Genomic DNA, 18,097 nt, shown 5'->3' on the forward strand with positions numbered 1-18,097 from the left:
CCTTCACGATGAGCATGGTGGCTTCATTGTCGTACCTGAAGATAAGGAAGTACCCCTGCCACAGGTTGTAGGCATGGTAGAACTTCTCCCAGCCACGACACAGGTACATGTGGCCCTCCTTGATCACCAACTCCACGTCCCACAGCCCGCGAAACCCGCTGCCGGCCTGTCGCAGCTTCACATTATTTGGCGGATCTTCACCCAACATGTTCATAAAAGTGTCAGGCAGCCTCTGCAGTTTGGGACAATGAGTGATGTAGCAAACAACAGAGTTATCATAATGAGATGGGTGAAGGGAGATCTCTCCTTTTATATACATGCCTCATGGATGATACTGAAGTCCCAAGTATGATACTGAAGAACTCGAAAGCATCCAACTCGTACTCCAGTGTGGCAGAGCGGAGTCTGCGGTGGCGGCTTCCCCCCATCTCTGATAAGCAGCAGAAGAGACCAATTAGTACCCTTACAACATTATAACATAAGAAATTTTGAGCAGAAGATAATCAACTACACCAAGTTATCATTTCTCATTCAAAAAACAATGCACTTGTGGACATATGATGGCTCTAGTTGAATTTATTAGTAGCACTAGTCGTCAAAAATGTTGACTTTAGTTGAATTTCATATAATAACTATTTTAACTTTTTTCGGTCAGCAAACTAGGCAACTAGCTAGCAGGATAAAAACATTCAACTAAAGAAAAGAAAGAAACTGCAAAACATGGCGGAACCCTAAATAAGAAAGTATAAAAACATGTCTTTTTCTTCTTCTCTTCTTCCTTTTTCCTCTTTTTCCTTTTCTTCTTCTTCCTCTTCTTCCTTTTCTTCTTCTTCTTCTTCTTCTTCTTCTTCTTCTTCTTCTTCTTCTTCTTCTTCTTTTTCTCCTCGTCCTCTTCTTCTTCCTTTCCCTTTCCCTCTTCTTCTTCCTTTCCCTCTTCTTCTTCCTTTCCCTTTTTTCTTTTTCCTTTTTTCCTTCTTCTTTTCTAATATGTAGACTATCTAAAACTATTTATTATCTAAAACTATATCTAATATCTAAAACAGAAACAGAAAAAAAAGAAAAAAAGAAAAGGGGGTGTGGAAGTGGAAGAGGGGGCTCACCGTGGGGAGGTGGAAGAGGTTGGTCGGCGACAGGGAGGGGCGGTGACGGGGCGGGAGGGGGCGGCAGCGGGGCGGCAGGACGGCGGGGAGGGGCGGCGACGGGCATAGGGGACAGGGAGGCGGCGGCAGGCTGGTGGGTGTGTGAGAGAGAGAGAGAGAGCAGGCGTTCACGACGGGGGGAGGTTAGCAATTCAATGCCGTGCCCGGGTGGGCCCCCCTACCCTCTTTGCCGTCAGCCTAGCGGACGACAAAGAATTGTTTGCGTCAGCCAGCGGACGGCAAAGAACTGACTAGCCACAACCTTATGTCTGTGGGCCCACAAGGTTCTTTGCCGTCGGCCAGCTGACGGCAAAGTACTGGCTGATGGCAAAATAACCTGTGCCATCAGCTATTTCTTTGTCGTCGGCTTTGGAGAAACTAACGACAAAGAAGCTCTTTGTCGTTAGCTAGCTGACGACAAAGAAGTTGCAGACGAGAAAGAAGTGGATTCTAGTAAGTGGTTATAGGATCGATTGCAGTACTATCAAGGAGGGCTCTCGATGAGTAGCTTGGTTGTATCATTCGTAGAGAGCTCAAACCATTGCATCCTTGCATCATCTTTCTTGGTTCTTTATTGGTTATCTTTGTGAGTCTTAGAGCTTATGGTCATCTTGATGACAAGCTCGAGTTCTTTGAAAACCGATTTCTTATGCATCTTCTTTTGTGTTTCCGGTGTTGGAGTTTTTACCGATCTTAATTGAGAAAGGGTTCTCACCATTTTATTTTGGGTATTTTCTCTATTACTACTTCTTGATATTTATATCAAGATTGTGTTTGCTCTTGTCTTTAGCTTTCCAACAAACTTGATTTCGTCAAATTCGGAGCTTGTATGCGAAAGTTGTGGCTGTTTTGATCTTATGTGTTTTACATAGAGAGGTTGTACCGCCCCTTAGAGCGGTTGTACCGGTTGACCGGTACAACCGGTGTTTGGAGCGGTTGTACCGCTCCAGAATTGGTCTGAAGGTTGTACCGGACATGTACCGCTCTACCACCGGACTAGTTTCTGTTTTGGAGCAGTTCTTGGGCGGTTGTTGACCAGTTGTACCGGTTAGTTTAGTTTAACCGGTACTACCGGTTCCCCGGGCTGTTGTACCACTTAGGCCTTTTTCCTACAGGTTGGTTTTTCCTCTACTTTGACCGGTTGTACTGGTTCGTGCACCGGTTGTACCGGTCTTACAGTTTTCTGCACATAACAGGAAGATTCTTGGGGACCTATAAAAGGGGGTCTTCTTCCCCATTGAACCTTATCCTTTGAGCTCGTGTTCTTCCCCCATTGTGGACCTTCTTCGAGCTTGCTATCTCTCAGTCCCTCCATGGATTATTGCTAGTTTTTGGGGAAAAGAGAGAGGAGATCTAGATCCACATTTCCACCAATCACTTTCTCCTCTATGTGAGGGGAACCCCTTGGATCTAGATCTTGGAGTTCTTGGTGTTTTCCTTTTTGTTCTTTCTCTCATTTTCCTCCCTAGCATTAGTTGCTTTGGTGGGATTTGGGAGAGAAGGACTTGAGCACTCCGTGTGCCCTTGCCATTGCATTTGGTGCATAGGTTTTGAGTTCTCCACGGTGATACGTGAAAGTTACAAGTTGAGAAGCTTATTACTCTTCGGTGCTTGGTACCCTTGAGCTTGTTCCTCTTGGGTGCTTGGGCACCCTAGACGGTTGGTGGTGTTCGGAGCTCAATCATTGTGGTGTAAAGCTTCGGGAAAGCGTCGGGGTCTTCAATTAGGTTGTGGAGATCGCCCCAAGCATTTTGACGGGTTCCGGTGACCGCCCCCAAGGGTTGCCAAAGTGTACGGGTTTGGTGACCGCCCCCAAGGATTGCTATTTGTACGGGTTCGGTGACCGCCCTCAAGGGTCCCTTAGTGGAATCACGGCATCTTGCATTGTGCAAGGGTGTGAGGAGATTATGGTGCCCCTAGTGGCTTCTCGGGGAGCATTTGCCTCCACACCGCTCCAAACGGAGATTAGTATCCGCAATGGTGTGAACTTCGGGATACATCATCGTCTCCGCGTGCCTCAGTTATCTCTTACCCGAGCCCTTATGCACTTTACTTTGTGATAGCCATATTGTTTCTTGTCATATATCTTGCTATCACCTAGTAGTTTATCTTGCTTAGCATAAGTTGTTGGTGCACATAGGTGAGCCTGGTTGTTGTAGGTTTCGTGCTTGACAAATTAACCGCTAGGTTTATTTCCGAAATTGTTCAAGCCTAAACCATAATTATTTTAAAGCGCCTATTCAACCCCCCCCCCCCCCCCCCCGCCCTTTAGGCGACATCCACGATCTTTCAAGACTGCAACTGCACTATGTAACACATACACACAACTGCAGAGGTACAGAGTGTCTGCAGCTTAGAATGGAGGGGTAGTGAATATTTGTGTGCATTTTCATTTATATGCCATTGATGACGGAGGGCAGTGACAATGGTGTCTCCGTTTTTCTTTTTAGGGATTGCCAAAACACAATCGATTGAGTTTAAAACATAACCGCAATGTGCTTTTAAAGTGTCTTTGTTGCAGTTAGTGAGGACGTAGGGCGAGTTGCATACCCCTGGATTGCAACTACATGTGGATATGTCGACTGCAACTGCAAGCGGTGCAACACGCCCCGCAACAAGAGAGAGCGAGGAAGCCGCATGTCCACATAATGAGCTGCAACTGAATGTGACATGTCGACTGCAACTACACTCCATAATACACATGCACTAAAGGGGAAAGTGAGACAGAGAGGAGTTCGACGAGGCGTGTGTTTCATTTTTTATCTTTTTTCCTTTCATGTTATTTACTTTATATATTTGCTACTTTGTTTCAACCCTAGTTACTTGTTTTTCGACACCGTGCTAATCCTTACAAATATCAAAACAGTTAATCTATACAAGATCCGTGACAATTTGTGTGTGACTGAATCACTCGCGCCAACACTTCTGCTTTTCATGGAGACCAATACTATTTTAGAATATTTACACGAAGGCGCTACATAAACTTGTGTGTCTTGCATACCATCAATGCCATAATTAACAAACCAGATAAACTACGCCACGACTCGATGCATGGCTATATAGTGTATATATGAGTGTGAATTGCTAGTATTGATCGTAAATTATTAGTTATTTTAGCAATATACTGCGTCTTGATTTGACTTGTCAAGCCTGCCGGTTTTTTTTGAAGAGCTTGTCGAGCCTGCCTAGGGGCATGGGCTCAGCTCATTGGACCTTCAAGCCCGAGCCACGTCTTGCAGAGCTTTGAGCTTGGGCAAGCCCAAGGCTTGCCTTTAGACAGAAGCTGGGAGTCGGCTGACCCAGTAGCCATGTGATCTCACCATGCTGACGTCACAGTCATTTGTTCACTTTTTTAATTTTATTTTGAAAAATATTAGATACATGTATTGTGAAAAACCAATTTAATTTTATCTTTTAAATTGTTTGCCGCACATTAAAAATAAGTTCATGCAGTGTAAAAAATGGTAGATCAACTTTTAGAAAACGTGTGTACATTAAAAAAATGTACGCGCCATTCAAAAATCTTCACTTTTTTCCAAAAAAACGTAGGTGAAACTTTTGAAACTTTTTATACTATGTAAAAATATGTTCATGTAATTCAAAAAATGTTGCTTCGTCCCATTCAAAAAAAAGCATGTTACATTTTTAAAAAGGTTCACGTGTTTCAAAAACATGTTTCTGACACATAAAAATATATTTATACAAATAAAAAAATGTTTGTATAGCTTAAAAATTGTGTGTATCATTAAAAGAAGTTTCAACATATATTTGAAAAGTGTTTAACACTTATTTTAGATGTATTAGACATATACAAAAAATGTTTCAGATGTATAAGAAATTTTTACAATTTGTAGGAAAAATTATATATCAAAACATATATCTTAAGAAATATTAATAATGTATTTGAAAAATACTAAACTTTTATAAAAAATCCTGGTGCATACAGAAAATATACAATATGTATAAAATATTAGACATGTGTCGTAAAAAGGAAAAAGCCTAAAGAAACCGGTGAAAATGAAAGAAAGAAACTAAGAAAACAGAAAAAAGGAAATAAAATAAAGAGGAAAAATGGGAGAACACCCAAAGAAAAGCGATGCAAAGCAGTAGAAAAAAGATAAAAAAAAATCCCAAAATAACTCGCGTGCAACTATGGTATTGAACTGGCCTAGTATCACTGCACTATAAGCGTTTTTTTAAGGTAAAACAACACTACTTTATTCAAACTTCAATGTTTCAGGGAATAGGAAATGAGCTGGAGGCCTCAAAAAGCCAAACATAGCGTCCTGCTCCATTGTACTAGTTGGCGAGTAGCTCCCCTAGGTACTCGATGGGGTTCCCGCGTTGTTCATGAGGAAAAGTGCACCGGTGAAACTCTACAGCTTGATCTTTCGTCTCCTTTAGAATCATGCAAACAGGCTCCATGATGGATAGATCCATGCAGCTCATTAATGACTCTCAAACAAAAGAATGTTTTTTTTAGAATTCTCAATCAGTCGAATGTGATAGTGATAAAAATAGTATTCACATGGAGGTCCTCAACCAGAGATACCGCCCCCTGCATGCCAACGTCTCGAGCATCACTAAATCCGTAACACCCTCAAACACCACTGCAGAAGCACCAAATAATGGTCTTTGATCATCTCGACACTTCCACCGCACCTCGGTTGGCCTGCTTAGCAATCGCGTCGTCCACATTTAGCTTCGCCATTCCCAATCTTGGCGTTTCCCACTTAGTAACTGCCCGAACATGCCCTTGCCTGCCCCATGTTTCCCTCGCCGTTCTTCCATATGATCCCAACTCCTCAAGATGACAACGGGCGAGAAATAATAGCATTTGCGTTGAGCTTGGGCTCATCTCTCGTTGGCTCACTGGCCTTAATGGGCCGTATCGTCGTCAGCCCGACTGCTCCCGGGGCCACTACTGATAGCGGCCCGCTTCAGCCTGGGCTGCCAGGTACAACAACAACAACCGTGCGCCGTGCGTGCCCAAGACTCCCCGCCGTCTGCCGCACAGCACGCCCTACGCGCCGCCACCGCCCGCCTGCCTCCCCAGGCCATGTCATGACGGCGGTCCGACGGTGCACCGACCTCTCCTCTCTCCCCTCCCCCGCTCCCCTCCTCTCCCGCCTCAGCTCCGCGGCCTCGCGTCTCCTCCAGGTCAGTCGCCACGCCGCCTCCTCCCTCGTACCCGTCTGGCATTTCGTCGAGCACCTCGCCGGCGGCGCACTTAAGCAGTTTTTTGCTCTGTCTCTAACCCATCCATCGCCCTGCTACCTTCAGATCAGGAAGTACGGCTCGAGGAAGGAAGACGGCGGCGGTCTGCGGAAGGGGCGGTCCAGCTCCGCTTCAAGGCCAGGTGATGACTCCATCACTGGAGTAGATGCTTCATGCTTCCATGTCTAAATCATATCTATGCAGCTCGCCTTCCGCAGCTGCACGGGTAGCTTGTTCTCGTTTAGCGCCTGTACTTGTTATTATCACATTCTCTCTGCACTGGTTTTTGGTGTATGGGAAGCACCCAGTTGTTTGTTTCGAGTAAAGAAGTTGAAGTAAATCCTGACAAACAAATGTAAATCATGTCTATGCAAATCGGCCTCATCAACTGTCATTCGTGTGCAGGATTCATCGATCCTTCATCGTGGAAACATTTTGACTCGAGAACCGTTGGAATCCCCGTGGGCGCTATACCTCGCAATTGTATGGCTGTTCTACAAATGCTGAAACGAAAAGGTGCATAGAAGTCACTTGGTTATTCGTCCCCGTTTCAATGCTAAGAGCTTTGGCACCACATTCATGTCATGCTTTTGCTTCTTAACACACCTCTGCGCTAAAGCATAAACCACGGAATATAAGAATGTATGCGGTGCTCAAGGACAGAGTTGTTTTACAGGATTTGAAGCTTATCTTGTTGGGGGATGTGTGAGAGATTTGCTACTCAAAAGGGCGCCTAAAGATTTTGATGTGATCACCACTGCAAGTCTCAAAGAGGTTTCAGCTCATTCAAGATCACACATGTTTCTCTTTTCCAAAAATAATGATACCATTGTCCCATTGACGTGCTTCTGATTCTTTTCAGATTAAAAAACATGTTTTCCCACGTTGTTTCATCGTTGGCAAACGCTTTCCAATATGCCTTGTTAGATGGCGTGGTTCATTATTTGAGGTTTGTTATTCATAGGAACATTGGCATTGTGGATACTGGTTCTTAGAGCACTGTTGTCTAACACTCGTTTGCTTATGTTGTCTTTTATTCTTACAGGTTTCAAGCTTCAAAACAAATACGACTCAAGTGAAAGGAAATGAAAATGTAAACTGCTCAGAAGAGACAGATGGCCATGATGAGGTGGATATTCTTCGCTGGAAGGATTCATTGAGAAGAGACTTTACAGTAAACAGGTAATATGTTCTGTAGGAAGTCTTGTCCTTCAAATGCTCATCAAATGCAGTTTTTGTGAAATATCATTGGAGCTAAATTAATGCTTGTATGGCAGCCTATTCTTTAATCCATTCAATCACAGAGTTTATGATTATGTGAATGGAGTAAAGGATCTAAGAAAAAACAAGGTAATATTGAGTGAGAGTCTTCTCAGGCAGATTCAACCATGCCCTTGTCTACTTACCCTTTTCCTTCTGCTTAACTCCTTAAATCATCAATCAGGTGTGTACAGTGATTCCTGCCCATGTTTCTTTCAAGGAGGATCCTGGTAGGTGTTCAAGAATGTCCTTGATTTGTATCATCATTATCTATCCAAGACAAATTTTGATTCTAATTTTCTTTCAGCCAGAATTTTGCGTGGCTTGAGAGTTGCTGCTCGACTTGGCTTTCAGTTTTCCAGCGAAACTTCTACTGCAATACGTGATCTTTCTCCATCCATCATAAATATCGACAAGGTTTATCTCCTTGAAAGCGATGTGCAAACATATATGTTTTCTCGTGTATTTTCTCTTTACGTTGATGACCTCATTTATTCTGCAGACAAGGTTGGCTATGGAAATGAAATATATGCTATCTTATGGGGCGGCAGAGTCTTCGATTAGATTACTTAGAAAATATGGACTTCTCGATATTTTGCTGCCTTTTCAGGTAAGTTGAGCAATGCGGTCTTGTTACTAGAGAAGTAGATTTCTGGTCGTGACCACTTCTCTTTCAGCTTACTCATTATTGAATGCTCTTTGAATTTTAGGCAGCATATTTGTCAGATCAGTTAAAGGGCAAATCTAGTGACAGAGGGTTGATGCTCATGGTGAGTAACTATGAAATGTGCCATGTTGTGTGGAAAGTTGGATTCTAAATATACTGCAAAATTTAAGCGCACACTTAACTCTAGTTTTGCTATTAGTGTGGGTACATATTCATAGCTGTCAAAATGATGGGTCTGGCTTCGTTGTCCTGAGGTATTCCTCACCTTGGCAAAAGATGCTTCCATCAACACTCTATATTAGGTCTCTAGTCATCTGCAGTTACAGGCTTGTGGGGCTATCAACTGGGTTTACTTTTTAATTAGATTGACTTATTGTACATCCCCAGTTTCTTTATTGCTGGGTTATTTGGTGAAAAGAACTGTTTTCCTGTTCGCACGGCCGCACGTCATGGCACTGGCAGAGTTTTGCCAATAACTAGATGATACTTATCATGTTGCTTATTTCTGATGCTTCCTAAGTTGGTATTATATTTCAGCAGTACTTGATTCCCTTTTCGAAGTGCTGTTGCCATGTGGTTGTCCTTCCCGTTAGTTCATGTGAAATTTGGATTTTAAGATTATGGCTTAACATGTTGTCTATTGCTGTTGATTTCACCTGTGCAGAATCTATTGGCTAATCTTGACAAGTTTTTCTCCGCTGACCGTCCATGCCACTGCTCTTTGTGGTAAGAGTCCTTGAGTGCTGAAGTGCTTGTCTCAGTTTATTACTCCCTCCGTTCCTAAATATTTGTCTTTCTAGACATTTCAAATGACTACTACATACGGATGTATGTAGACATATTTTAGAGTGTAGATTCATTCATTTTGCTCCGTATGTAGTCACTTATTGAAATGCCTAGAAAGACAAGTATTTAGGAACGGAGGGAGTAGTTTATTAAGCACCCTAGTATTTTGGATTGAACTTTGACCATCTAAATATAACTCACAACATATGATCTATATGCTACAAAAAGTATTCCATTAGATTTGTATTGAAAAGAAGATACCATATGATTTTTGTGACATCTATCCATATTTTATTAGTTAACTTTATGGTCAAAGTTCGACAATAAATACATGGAGGGCCAATAAACCCGGACAGAGGAGTAGTTTTCACTTTTCAGTCTGGATGAGTAGAGAAAGCAAAGTGCATCTTCTTAGATTTACTTATGCCAGCCTGGAAACGTACGTACTTCACGTAGTATCTGCATATATCTGCATACTACTCCGTACCACTGTCAGTGTGCATTTATGTAATCCTCTTTTGTGCCTATACTAGCACCTATTATTCTAAGTAGGCAAACTGTTTTTTCTGTTTCTTTATTTGACAACGAGTAGCATTTCTTGACCCAATTTTCAGTCCTCGGTATGAATATTCTTTGTCACTCATGCTCCGGATATTTCATTCACTTGATATTATTTAACAGGCTAGCACTGTTGGCATTTCACAATGCATTGATAAATTCTCCACAAGATGCCCAGGTAATCAAGGCTTTTGCTGCACTGATGCATTTTGGAACATGGGACAGCGCCATCGAGTTCCTGAACGAAGATGTTGGAGCACCAGTTACATATGTCCCAGAAGCTTTTGGGCCTTCTGGGGCCAAAGTGGATAATCTTATGGAACGGACATCACATCTAGCGTCACTAGTGAAATCTTCGGTTGATACGTTGACATGTTTAAATACTCTCAAACAATCAGTGGTCAGATATCCGGGGGCATCACAATTTTCAGGACTTGTAAGTACCGCTTTAGCATATCGTAATTCCCAACCGTGCATCTTCACACCAGCAGTTCTTACATTTTTATTGAATTTTCTGTTTTCCTGTTCTGGGAGCAACTTAAGTTATTTTCCTGTTTCCAGGCTGAATCAGCAGTGCGTTTTGTGAAGCGCTTTTTAATTGCATCTTTAATCTTTAAATAGTTTTTTAGATTGTTTCTATGCTCTCAAATATTGGTATCAGTTTATTATCACTTCCACACGTTTCTGTTTTACTGGGCAAATAGAAAAAGAAAACAGTGGTTGGGGCTCTTATTGATGTCACTTGAATCAATATTGCCTAGCCATTTAAGTTAGCACACAATACACTGATGAATCACTGCCAATTTTAACAAGAGAATATGCACGGATGTAGCAGAACAGTCGCTATATAGTTTAGTTAAATTGCTAATTGCCTCGTATATTTGTTCTCAAGTCAGTCGATAATCATCATGCATACTAAGATTTCTCGTGGGTCTGTTCCCAGGTTTTTGTATCAGTCAGGGAGAAGGGCAGAGTGTTGGGGATATTTAACGGCCTTGATTCTGACCTAACTTCATATGACGAGAGAAGAGGGATGCATGGGATTGACTATAAGTTGCTGGAAGACGGAGTTACTGCCGAGGTCCGATTTGTTCTCGGAAAAGTGATCATGGACACCATGAGTGCTGAGTCACCGTGTGCATCCACCGATGATGCTGCTGCTTTGCCAAGGCCAGCGGCGGATGTTACTGATGCAAACCATTGTCTACTGTCCACGTTATTTCATAGTGGTGAATCGGACTGAAGTAGCAACACCCCATCTGTTTTAATCAATGTTGGTAAGCACATTGAAGCCCTCAGATTTGATGGCGTGAAGTTCAGGATGGCCAATACGAACACAATGCTAAGATTATGTCGGTCACTGAACTTACCTTGGGAGGATGCCCTCCTGGTTGTGCAGAAGATCAAGCGTAGGCTGTAGACAAGATACATGTAAGGTTTATCTTGTTCAATTTCTTCCGTTTACTAGGCATGTAAGTGACGTGAGCTAGAGTTAGAGTGCTGTCAGCATGTGGTTGCATTTGCAAAAAATCAATAAGAAAGTGAGCTGGGCTTAGGGAAAATGGAGCTCTCCGTTTTTATCAATTGCTTCTATGTTCATGCAAAAAATGAAAGGAGAGGCAATCTACTGCTTCAATTGTGATGATTGTTGTGTTCTTAGGGCAAATTATGCTTCTCAGCGAAGTAAAATGCTACTCCCTCCGTTTCGAATCATAAGATGTTCTAACTATTTTCTGAATCAGATTTATATAGACGCTTTTTAGTGTGTTTGTCCAATTTGAAGTGTCCAAAACATCTTCAATTGCGGGGAATTCCATTGGTTACTTTTGCCTAAGATACGTTTCGACTATTTGCATGGATTTTAATAAACAGATAAAGGGTAAATGTTGAAGAGGTGCAGGTAATAAATAGGAGGAAAAAAGAGAAGACAAGAAAACCGAAAATATCAAGTACCTAAACTGTTTAGATAAGAAAGCTTAGGATGGCACTTCAACAATTTAGTTCCTGCGATAGTTTTGGACGTGCAAATTCCGTTTCAATAAATTTGGTAATATTATCTGGTGAACGTCAGCTGGGAAAGGGGTGGCAAGCGAACATCTTTTTCTACAGTTTTAGTTGAAAAGCGAGATCAAACTGTGTCAGTCCTAGAAAGAAAATGCCCTTCTCTAGAAAAACTGTCATGCTGTTCGGAAGAAACTGCCACCCCTCATACAACTAAAACTACCATCAAGATGTTCACAAATGCCAACTCCTCCCAGCGAACGTTCGCTGGCCAAGAGGGTCCATAAATTTACGGAATGATAAATTTCGAACGTTTGGATTTTAAGCATGTCACACCAAACGTTTTTTTTATGACAACTTTAGTTGAAGCGAGGTTGACAAACGTAGCAATTTTTGACAAAAAATAAACTAGGACAAAATTTATTATGGCCCTCCCCGGAGGCTGCGAAAATACATATACGTGTATGCGGATTCCGTATTCTAGCCTCGAAGGCGGAAGTTCTCGAAGACGTAAACCTGCCAGCTCCCTCCCCAACCCCTGGAAACGCTCTGGTAGTCTCCGCCGCGGGAGAGGCGGAGATGGAGAACGCGGTGGTGCTCCGGGAGTGGTTCGACCGCGTCGACGCCGCCGGCACCGGCAACATCACGGCTCCTCAGCTCCAGGTTCTCCCTATCCCCTCACGCCCCCTGCTCGTAAGCGCCTGCGACCAGAATTCGACCACTAACGCGCGAATCCGCTCTCCTCCCGCCAGAGCGCGCTGGCCGTGGGCAACCTCGACTTCCCCCTCTCCGTCGTGCAGCAGATGATCAGGTGGTTCTCCTCCTCTGGCCGCCGGGGCTTTCGCCTTGCGCGCTCTGCCTAATTTATCTGATGACTCGAGCTCATTTGGGGATTGGAAGGGTCAATGATGATATCTGTACTGTATGTGCAGGATGTACGACTTTGATCGGAACGGCACCATGAGCTTCGAAGGTTAGCCGCTCCTATTCTGCATGAAAGTTGACCATTGACTCCATGCCGATGCCGTGATCACTTGGAAAGATGATTTGATTTTGACCTCGCTTGCTGTATCCCTTTGTATTTTGCAGAGTTCTTGGCTCTTAACAAGTTCCTTCAGAAGGTATGTGGGGTCTCTGTTTCGATCTGTCATTTGTCTTTCCTTTTAAAAAAACCGATAGTCTTGTGGCCGTGGTATTTGAAGTTTGTAAAAAACTGGATTGTTAAGTAAATTGGCCCGGTACTCTGTACTGAAGTTACACTATATGGTATGGTGCGCTACACTACATTTCGGAGGAGTGAGCTTCATTGTAATGCATTCTTAATAATTCCATGCTTCCTGTTTGACTTGATTGTTTATATGCCCTACTCCTTTTCAATTTGCAGGTGCAGACTGTTTTCTCCTCCCTAGAAAGGTATCCTGTTTCATGAGTTTTCAGCCATGTGCGACATTCCTAAATTGTTCAAGTGCCACTCTAAACTTTGTTACAGTTTGTATTTTTCTTGAGTTTAGGTGTTCAGTGTGTTTGTGCGTGTGTTTTGAGAAATCATTCTTGTCTACTTTTCTTATCCTCTCCTTAATTCCAGGGGCCGTGGATTTCTCAGCCTTGAGGATGTGTATGAGGTGATATGTTAATTTCTCTAGTTTTGATATGTACTGTCAACTGTGTCCCATATGAGCAACATTACATGATTTTGTTTTAATTCCCTCCATGTTCTATGCAGGCGTTAATCAAACTCGGTTTCTCTTTGGATTCACCTGCCTTTTACACTGTCTGTGAGGTACTTCACTTTCATTGCTACTGCATGGTTGATCCTAGGATTATTCATGTCTAGCTTTAGAGAGTTCACAGGCTCTGCTAAAAGGCATCATGAGCTTGTGAGGAACTATTGCAGTGATACTGCATTTGAAGGGTGAACCTGTCCAAATTTCAAACTTAAGATGAGGAATTTATTTATCCTAAGCTGTCTTTCTTGCAAATTGGAGCATCTAGGTGTAAAACTAGTGTTCGTCAATCGCCCACCGTTGCTGTTAAGAAAACTAGTGTTGGTCGGTGAAGTACTAAGATGAGTTATTTGACCATGGGTTTTCCTATTTGAGCTTGAAATGGGTCATGCAACTGAGAAAGTGCAGGTGGAAACTGAAGTCAACAACGAATATAAAATGAAGAATATGCAGTATATCCCCATAAAAAAAAGGAATTTGCAGTATGACAGAACTTGAGAAAATGTTCCTTTAGCATTCTTTTCTTCATTCATCCGACCATATCCATTTCCTACTTACGCAGCCTAGAGCCCTTGGCTAGTACTAGTAACGAAGTAAGTACCTGTAGCTGCATTTGTGCTTCTTATTCTTTACTTCATTTTGTTTCGCTAATTTCATACTTGTCCATTCTCAGAGCTTCGACAAGAGCAAGAAAGGGATGGTTCGTTTGGATGAGTTCATATCGATCTGCATCTTTGTGCAGTCAGCTCGGTATGCACAGCATGGTTCCGACGTGCATTTCAATGTTTCACAGTACACAGCTGTTGGACATCTTCTGCTTTGCAACTAAAACCTAATTGTAGACTGGTCTGTGGTTACTTGATTTACATTTGAATAACAAGGAACATTTTGCAGAAATGTGTTCCGTGATTTATCTCTCTCAAAGTACCATGTGCTAAATTTTACTCCGAATTACTGATGAAACATTTTGTCGGTTTCCAGTAACTTGTTCAGCTCATTTGACACAACCAAGCAAGGGAAAGTGACTTTGGATTTCAACCAGTTCGTCTACTGCAGTGAGTTTCCGCCCCTCCTGTATCTACGCAACTGCTTATATCTCATGCTCGTCAGAGTCTAGACAACCTTATACATTCCTCGAAGACGGATGAAACGTTTTACCACCCTTGTTCACTAACTTGCATCTGTCCGCATAATTCTACAGCGGCAAACTGCAGGATATAGCTGTATTACCTGAAACCTGTACATGGAAGACCAAAAAAGAAATGCCACCCATCACCGGAACCACATGCCGGAGAATGTTCTGGTGGCACATACATTTGGAAGTCCCAAATTCCAAGTCATCATTTGGTTTATATTCGTAGTGTTCATCAGATATTGTGTGATTTTAATACCATCCAGGGCTGTACACACACACACACACACACACAACGAAAATGAGAGCATGCTTATGCATGACTGTATGCTTTGTGATTCTGCATCTGGAAGCCCAGGAAGTGTACCATGTTTGGATTATTATTCTCCCACTTTTTTGCTCCCCCTATTCTGCATGAACTCCAGGGAGAGTTGACAGACCATTGGTTCCTCCATGATGTGATCACTTACTTGAAACGATGACTTGAACCATTATTATTTTTGGGTTGGCGTTGTTTAAACTCTCCGCTCCCTTTTCAATTTGCAGGTGCGGAGGCGGAGTATATATGATATGCAGCCAGCCATGCATGTCTGACATCCATAAATTGTTCAATTTTTTTTTTGAGGACAAAGCTAAGCTTTATTGATCATAATCCACATGAAGTGGGATGCAAGTCGGATTATGAGGGTTAGCCAACCACATGTGGCGCCCCGCACCGAGAGAGAGTGCATGCTTAGCTAAACTATGAGCTTCACTGTTTGAAGAACAGTTTTCAAAAATGAAATTACAATTAAAATCCAAAGAGCGAAGTTTAATTTCTGTTATCACCGAACCATAAGATCCTTGGTTCCCAAGCTTTTTTTTAAGGGAAGCAAAGTTTTATTGCTTACATATGCGTGGGCATATCACCCATAGCACAGCTAGCCACAATGGGCGGAACATCGGACTCCCAGTACAGAGATTCAGAATTAAAACAACACTGACCAATCTTAGCTAACTCGTGGGCTACAGTATTGGCCTCACGACGACACGCTCGGACCTTGCTGAATGAGAACCACATCTTCATTTGAAGCTTCAGGTCCTTGATGACTGGAGCGTACTGCGACGAGTTGGCACAGGCAAGGTCCAGCGCTTCTTCTAGCAGTTTGGAATCTGTTTTAAAAGCCACCCTTTGCATGCCAAGATCAGCAGCTATGGTGATAGCACATTCCATTGCTCTCAGCTCTGCCCAAAAAGCATCAAAGATAGCATTGGTACTTCCTGCACCTGCATGAAGAATATTTCCATGGCTGTTACGAGCAACAACTCCCCATACCGCATGATCCTCTCCAGCATTGAACGCTCCGTCCACATTGAGCTTTATTATATCATCAGGTGGCGGTCTCCAGCGTGTGCCAGTTTTGGCTTTCACAACCTTGCCAAAAAACTCAGCATATTCAAGGCTATAGCTCTTCGTTCGCCGAACGATTTCCTCGGCTGACAGAGGAAGCTCGCCTTCTCGTACCTTGTTACGGTTCTGCCACCACTGCCACCACATGGTTAAAATCACAACTCTCTCTTACTCATGTAAGGCCCATAACATATCCAATGTCTCATATACTGAATGTGCTGCTTCAAGTCGCGCCCGGACATGTTCCATATCAAGCGATCGCCACAGCACCTTAACTGCTTTACATTTGACAAACAAATGAGCCCCATCTTCATCCATCCGGCCGCAGATGAAACACTTGGTACTGTCCAGATTGACACCACGGTTTGCCAGATTTATGCAGAGGGCTAGCGAATTATGTTTCAGATGCCATACGAACATACTAATGTTCCGTGGACACGGCAGTGACCAAATACGTTTCCATGATTGGTCAGAGCAATTATTCAGATCACCAGCTACCATAGTACTGCTGCCGGTGCTCCTTCCTTTACGTTCCTTCTCTAGCTGGACATGAAGTTTGTAGGCACCTCTGACAGAATGTCTTCCTCTTCCATCAAAGTGCCATGCAGTAAAATCATCTACGCCCTCTCTCAGCGGGATCTGAAGAATATGCTTAACATCATCAGGCCAGAAAATGTCGCTGATTAGAGATTCATCCCAACCTCCAGTAACTGGGCAAATCAGCTCGTTGACGTGGGTTAGAAGACATGCACCTCGCGGTGTGATAACCCTTCTAGACCATGCTCTCGGAATCCATGGATCCGTCCATATATCCACATTCCTACCATCACCAACACGCCAGATATATCCTTGCTTGACGAGGTCTGCTCCATGCAACATGCTTCTCCAAGTGTATGATATGTCGTCTTTCGGTTCAGCGTCCAAAATGTGACATTCAGGATAATACTTTGCCTTGAGCACACGAGCACATAAACTATCCGGGTGTTGTATGAGGCGCCATACTTGTCTTGACAACATGGCCACATTAAAACTATACATATCCCGGAATCCCAGACCACCCATAGCCTTCGGTTTTGTCAGTTTATCCCAGCTCAACCAATGGATGGGGTTTCTCTTATCTTGTTGACTCCACCAGAAATTTGCAATCATTGCGCTCACCTCCGCACAAAAGGATTTCGTTAGGTAGAAGCACGACATGGCATACGTCGGAATTGCCTGAGCGACCACCTTCACAAGGGTCTCCTTCTCTGATTTAGCAAGGAGCCTTTCTAACCACCCTTGCATACGTTCCCAGATTTTGTCTTTCACATATGTGAAAGCTTTCTTCTTGGATCTTCCCACATGCACAGGGAGGCCTAAATATTTCTCATGCCAAGATTCATTTGTAATTGCCAGTGCATCCTTGACCTCAGTCCGATCTTGCTGGGGCGTGCAAGGACTGAACATGAGAGCAGATTTCTCCAAGTTAATTCTCTGTCCTGAGCAGTTTTCATAAAGAGCCAACACATTGTGTAGTGCTTGGGCTTCCTCTTTCCTGGCCTTCAGCAGCAGAACCGAGTCATCCGCAAAGAACAAGTGTGACACTATAGGCGCTGTTGGGCATACTTTTATTCCGCTGATTTTTCCACTTCTTTCAGCATCTTGTAGCAAAGCAGACAATCCCTCGGCACAAATGACGAACAAGTATGGTGACAAAGGATCACCTTGCCGTAGACCTCGGGTAGGGCAGAACTGATTTGTCAAAGCCCCATTTATCTTTATTTGGTATCTGACTGAAGACACACACTTCATTATCAGATTAACCCAAGTCCGCCTAAATCCTAGCTTGCACAACATTGCTTCCAGGAAGTTCCACTCGATCCGATCATATGCCTTGCTCATGTCAGCTTTAACCGCCACCACCCCGTCCTTGCCTCTCTTCTTGTTCATGAGATAATGAGATATTTCATAAGAAACAAGCACGTTATCCGTGATCAATCTGCCAGGAACAAACGCGCTTTGGCTGTCAGAAATGAGCTCGGGAAGTACTAATTTGAGTATGTTGGCAATGACCTTTGACACCAATTTGTATAGTACATTACATAGGCTAATTGGTCGCAGGTCCTTGATCCTTGTTGGGTTTTTAACTTTGGGGATGAGCACCACCATCGTATCATTCCAACCCTCTGGAATGGGTCCGCCATTAAGAACACTGAGAACCTCCTCGACGACTTGATCACCCAT

The 18,097-nt window shown here is 43.2% G+C and overlaps 2 protein-coding genes across 4 annotated transcripts; both read left to right on the top strand.

Moving 5' to 3' along the window:
* The first annotated feature begins 6,107 nt into the window (after positions 1-6,107).
* Positions 6,108-11,269, top strand: LOC123093606 (poly(A) polymerase I). Of its 2 annotated transcripts, XM_044515598.1 has the most exons (14): positions 6,111-6,299; positions 6,423-6,498; positions 6,762-6,872; positions 7,033-7,130; positions 7,219-7,305; positions 7,402-7,538; positions 7,634-7,706; positions 7,801-7,846; positions 7,924-8,033; positions 8,119-8,226; positions 8,327-8,386; positions 8,948-9,009; positions 9,751-10,063; positions 10,571-11,269. In XM_044515598.1, the coding sequence occupies exons 1-14, from the start codon at positions 6,204-6,206 to the stop codon at positions 10,868-10,870; spliced, it is 1,677 nt and encodes a 558-aa protein (XP_044371533.1). In that variant the 5' UTR covers positions 6,111-6,203; the 3' UTR covers positions 10,871-11,269. The 2 variants fall into 2 exon arrangements, with proteins under 2 accessions (XP_044371534.1, XP_044371533.1); XM_044515599.1 differs by lacking the exon at positions 10,571-11,269 and having other exon boundaries at positions 6,108-6,299; positions 9,806-10,057.
* An 829-nt stretch (positions 11,270-12,098) lies between these two features.
* On the top strand, positions 12,099-15,282 carry LOC123093607 (sorcin). Of its 2 annotated transcripts, none has more exons than XM_044515600.1 (10): positions 12,099-12,291; positions 12,381-12,439; positions 12,561-12,601; positions 12,718-12,749; positions 13,013-13,041; positions 13,214-13,250; positions 13,352-13,408; positions 14,026-14,102; positions 14,334-14,407; positions 15,031-15,282. In XM_044515600.1, exons 1-10 carry the CDS (start codon positions 12,208-12,210, stop codon positions 15,051-15,053), a joined length of 513 nt encoding a protein of 170 aa, XP_044371535.1. In that variant the 5' UTR covers positions 12,099-12,207; the 3' UTR covers positions 15,054-15,282. The 2 variants fall into 2 exon arrangements, with proteins under 2 accessions (XP_044371535.1, XP_044371536.1); XM_044515601.1 differs by lacking the exon at positions 15,031-15,282 and adding an exon at positions 14,554-14,985.
* The last annotated feature ends 2,815 nt before the right edge of the window (positions 15,283-18,097 follow it).

Source organism: Triticum aestivum, chromosome 4B (assembly GCF_018294505.1).
Source record: "Triticum aestivum cultivar Chinese Spring chromosome 4B, IWGSC CS RefSeq v2.1, whole genome shotgun sequence".
NCBI lineage: Eukaryota > Viridiplantae > Streptophyta > Magnoliopsida > Poales > Poaceae > Triticum > Triticum aestivum.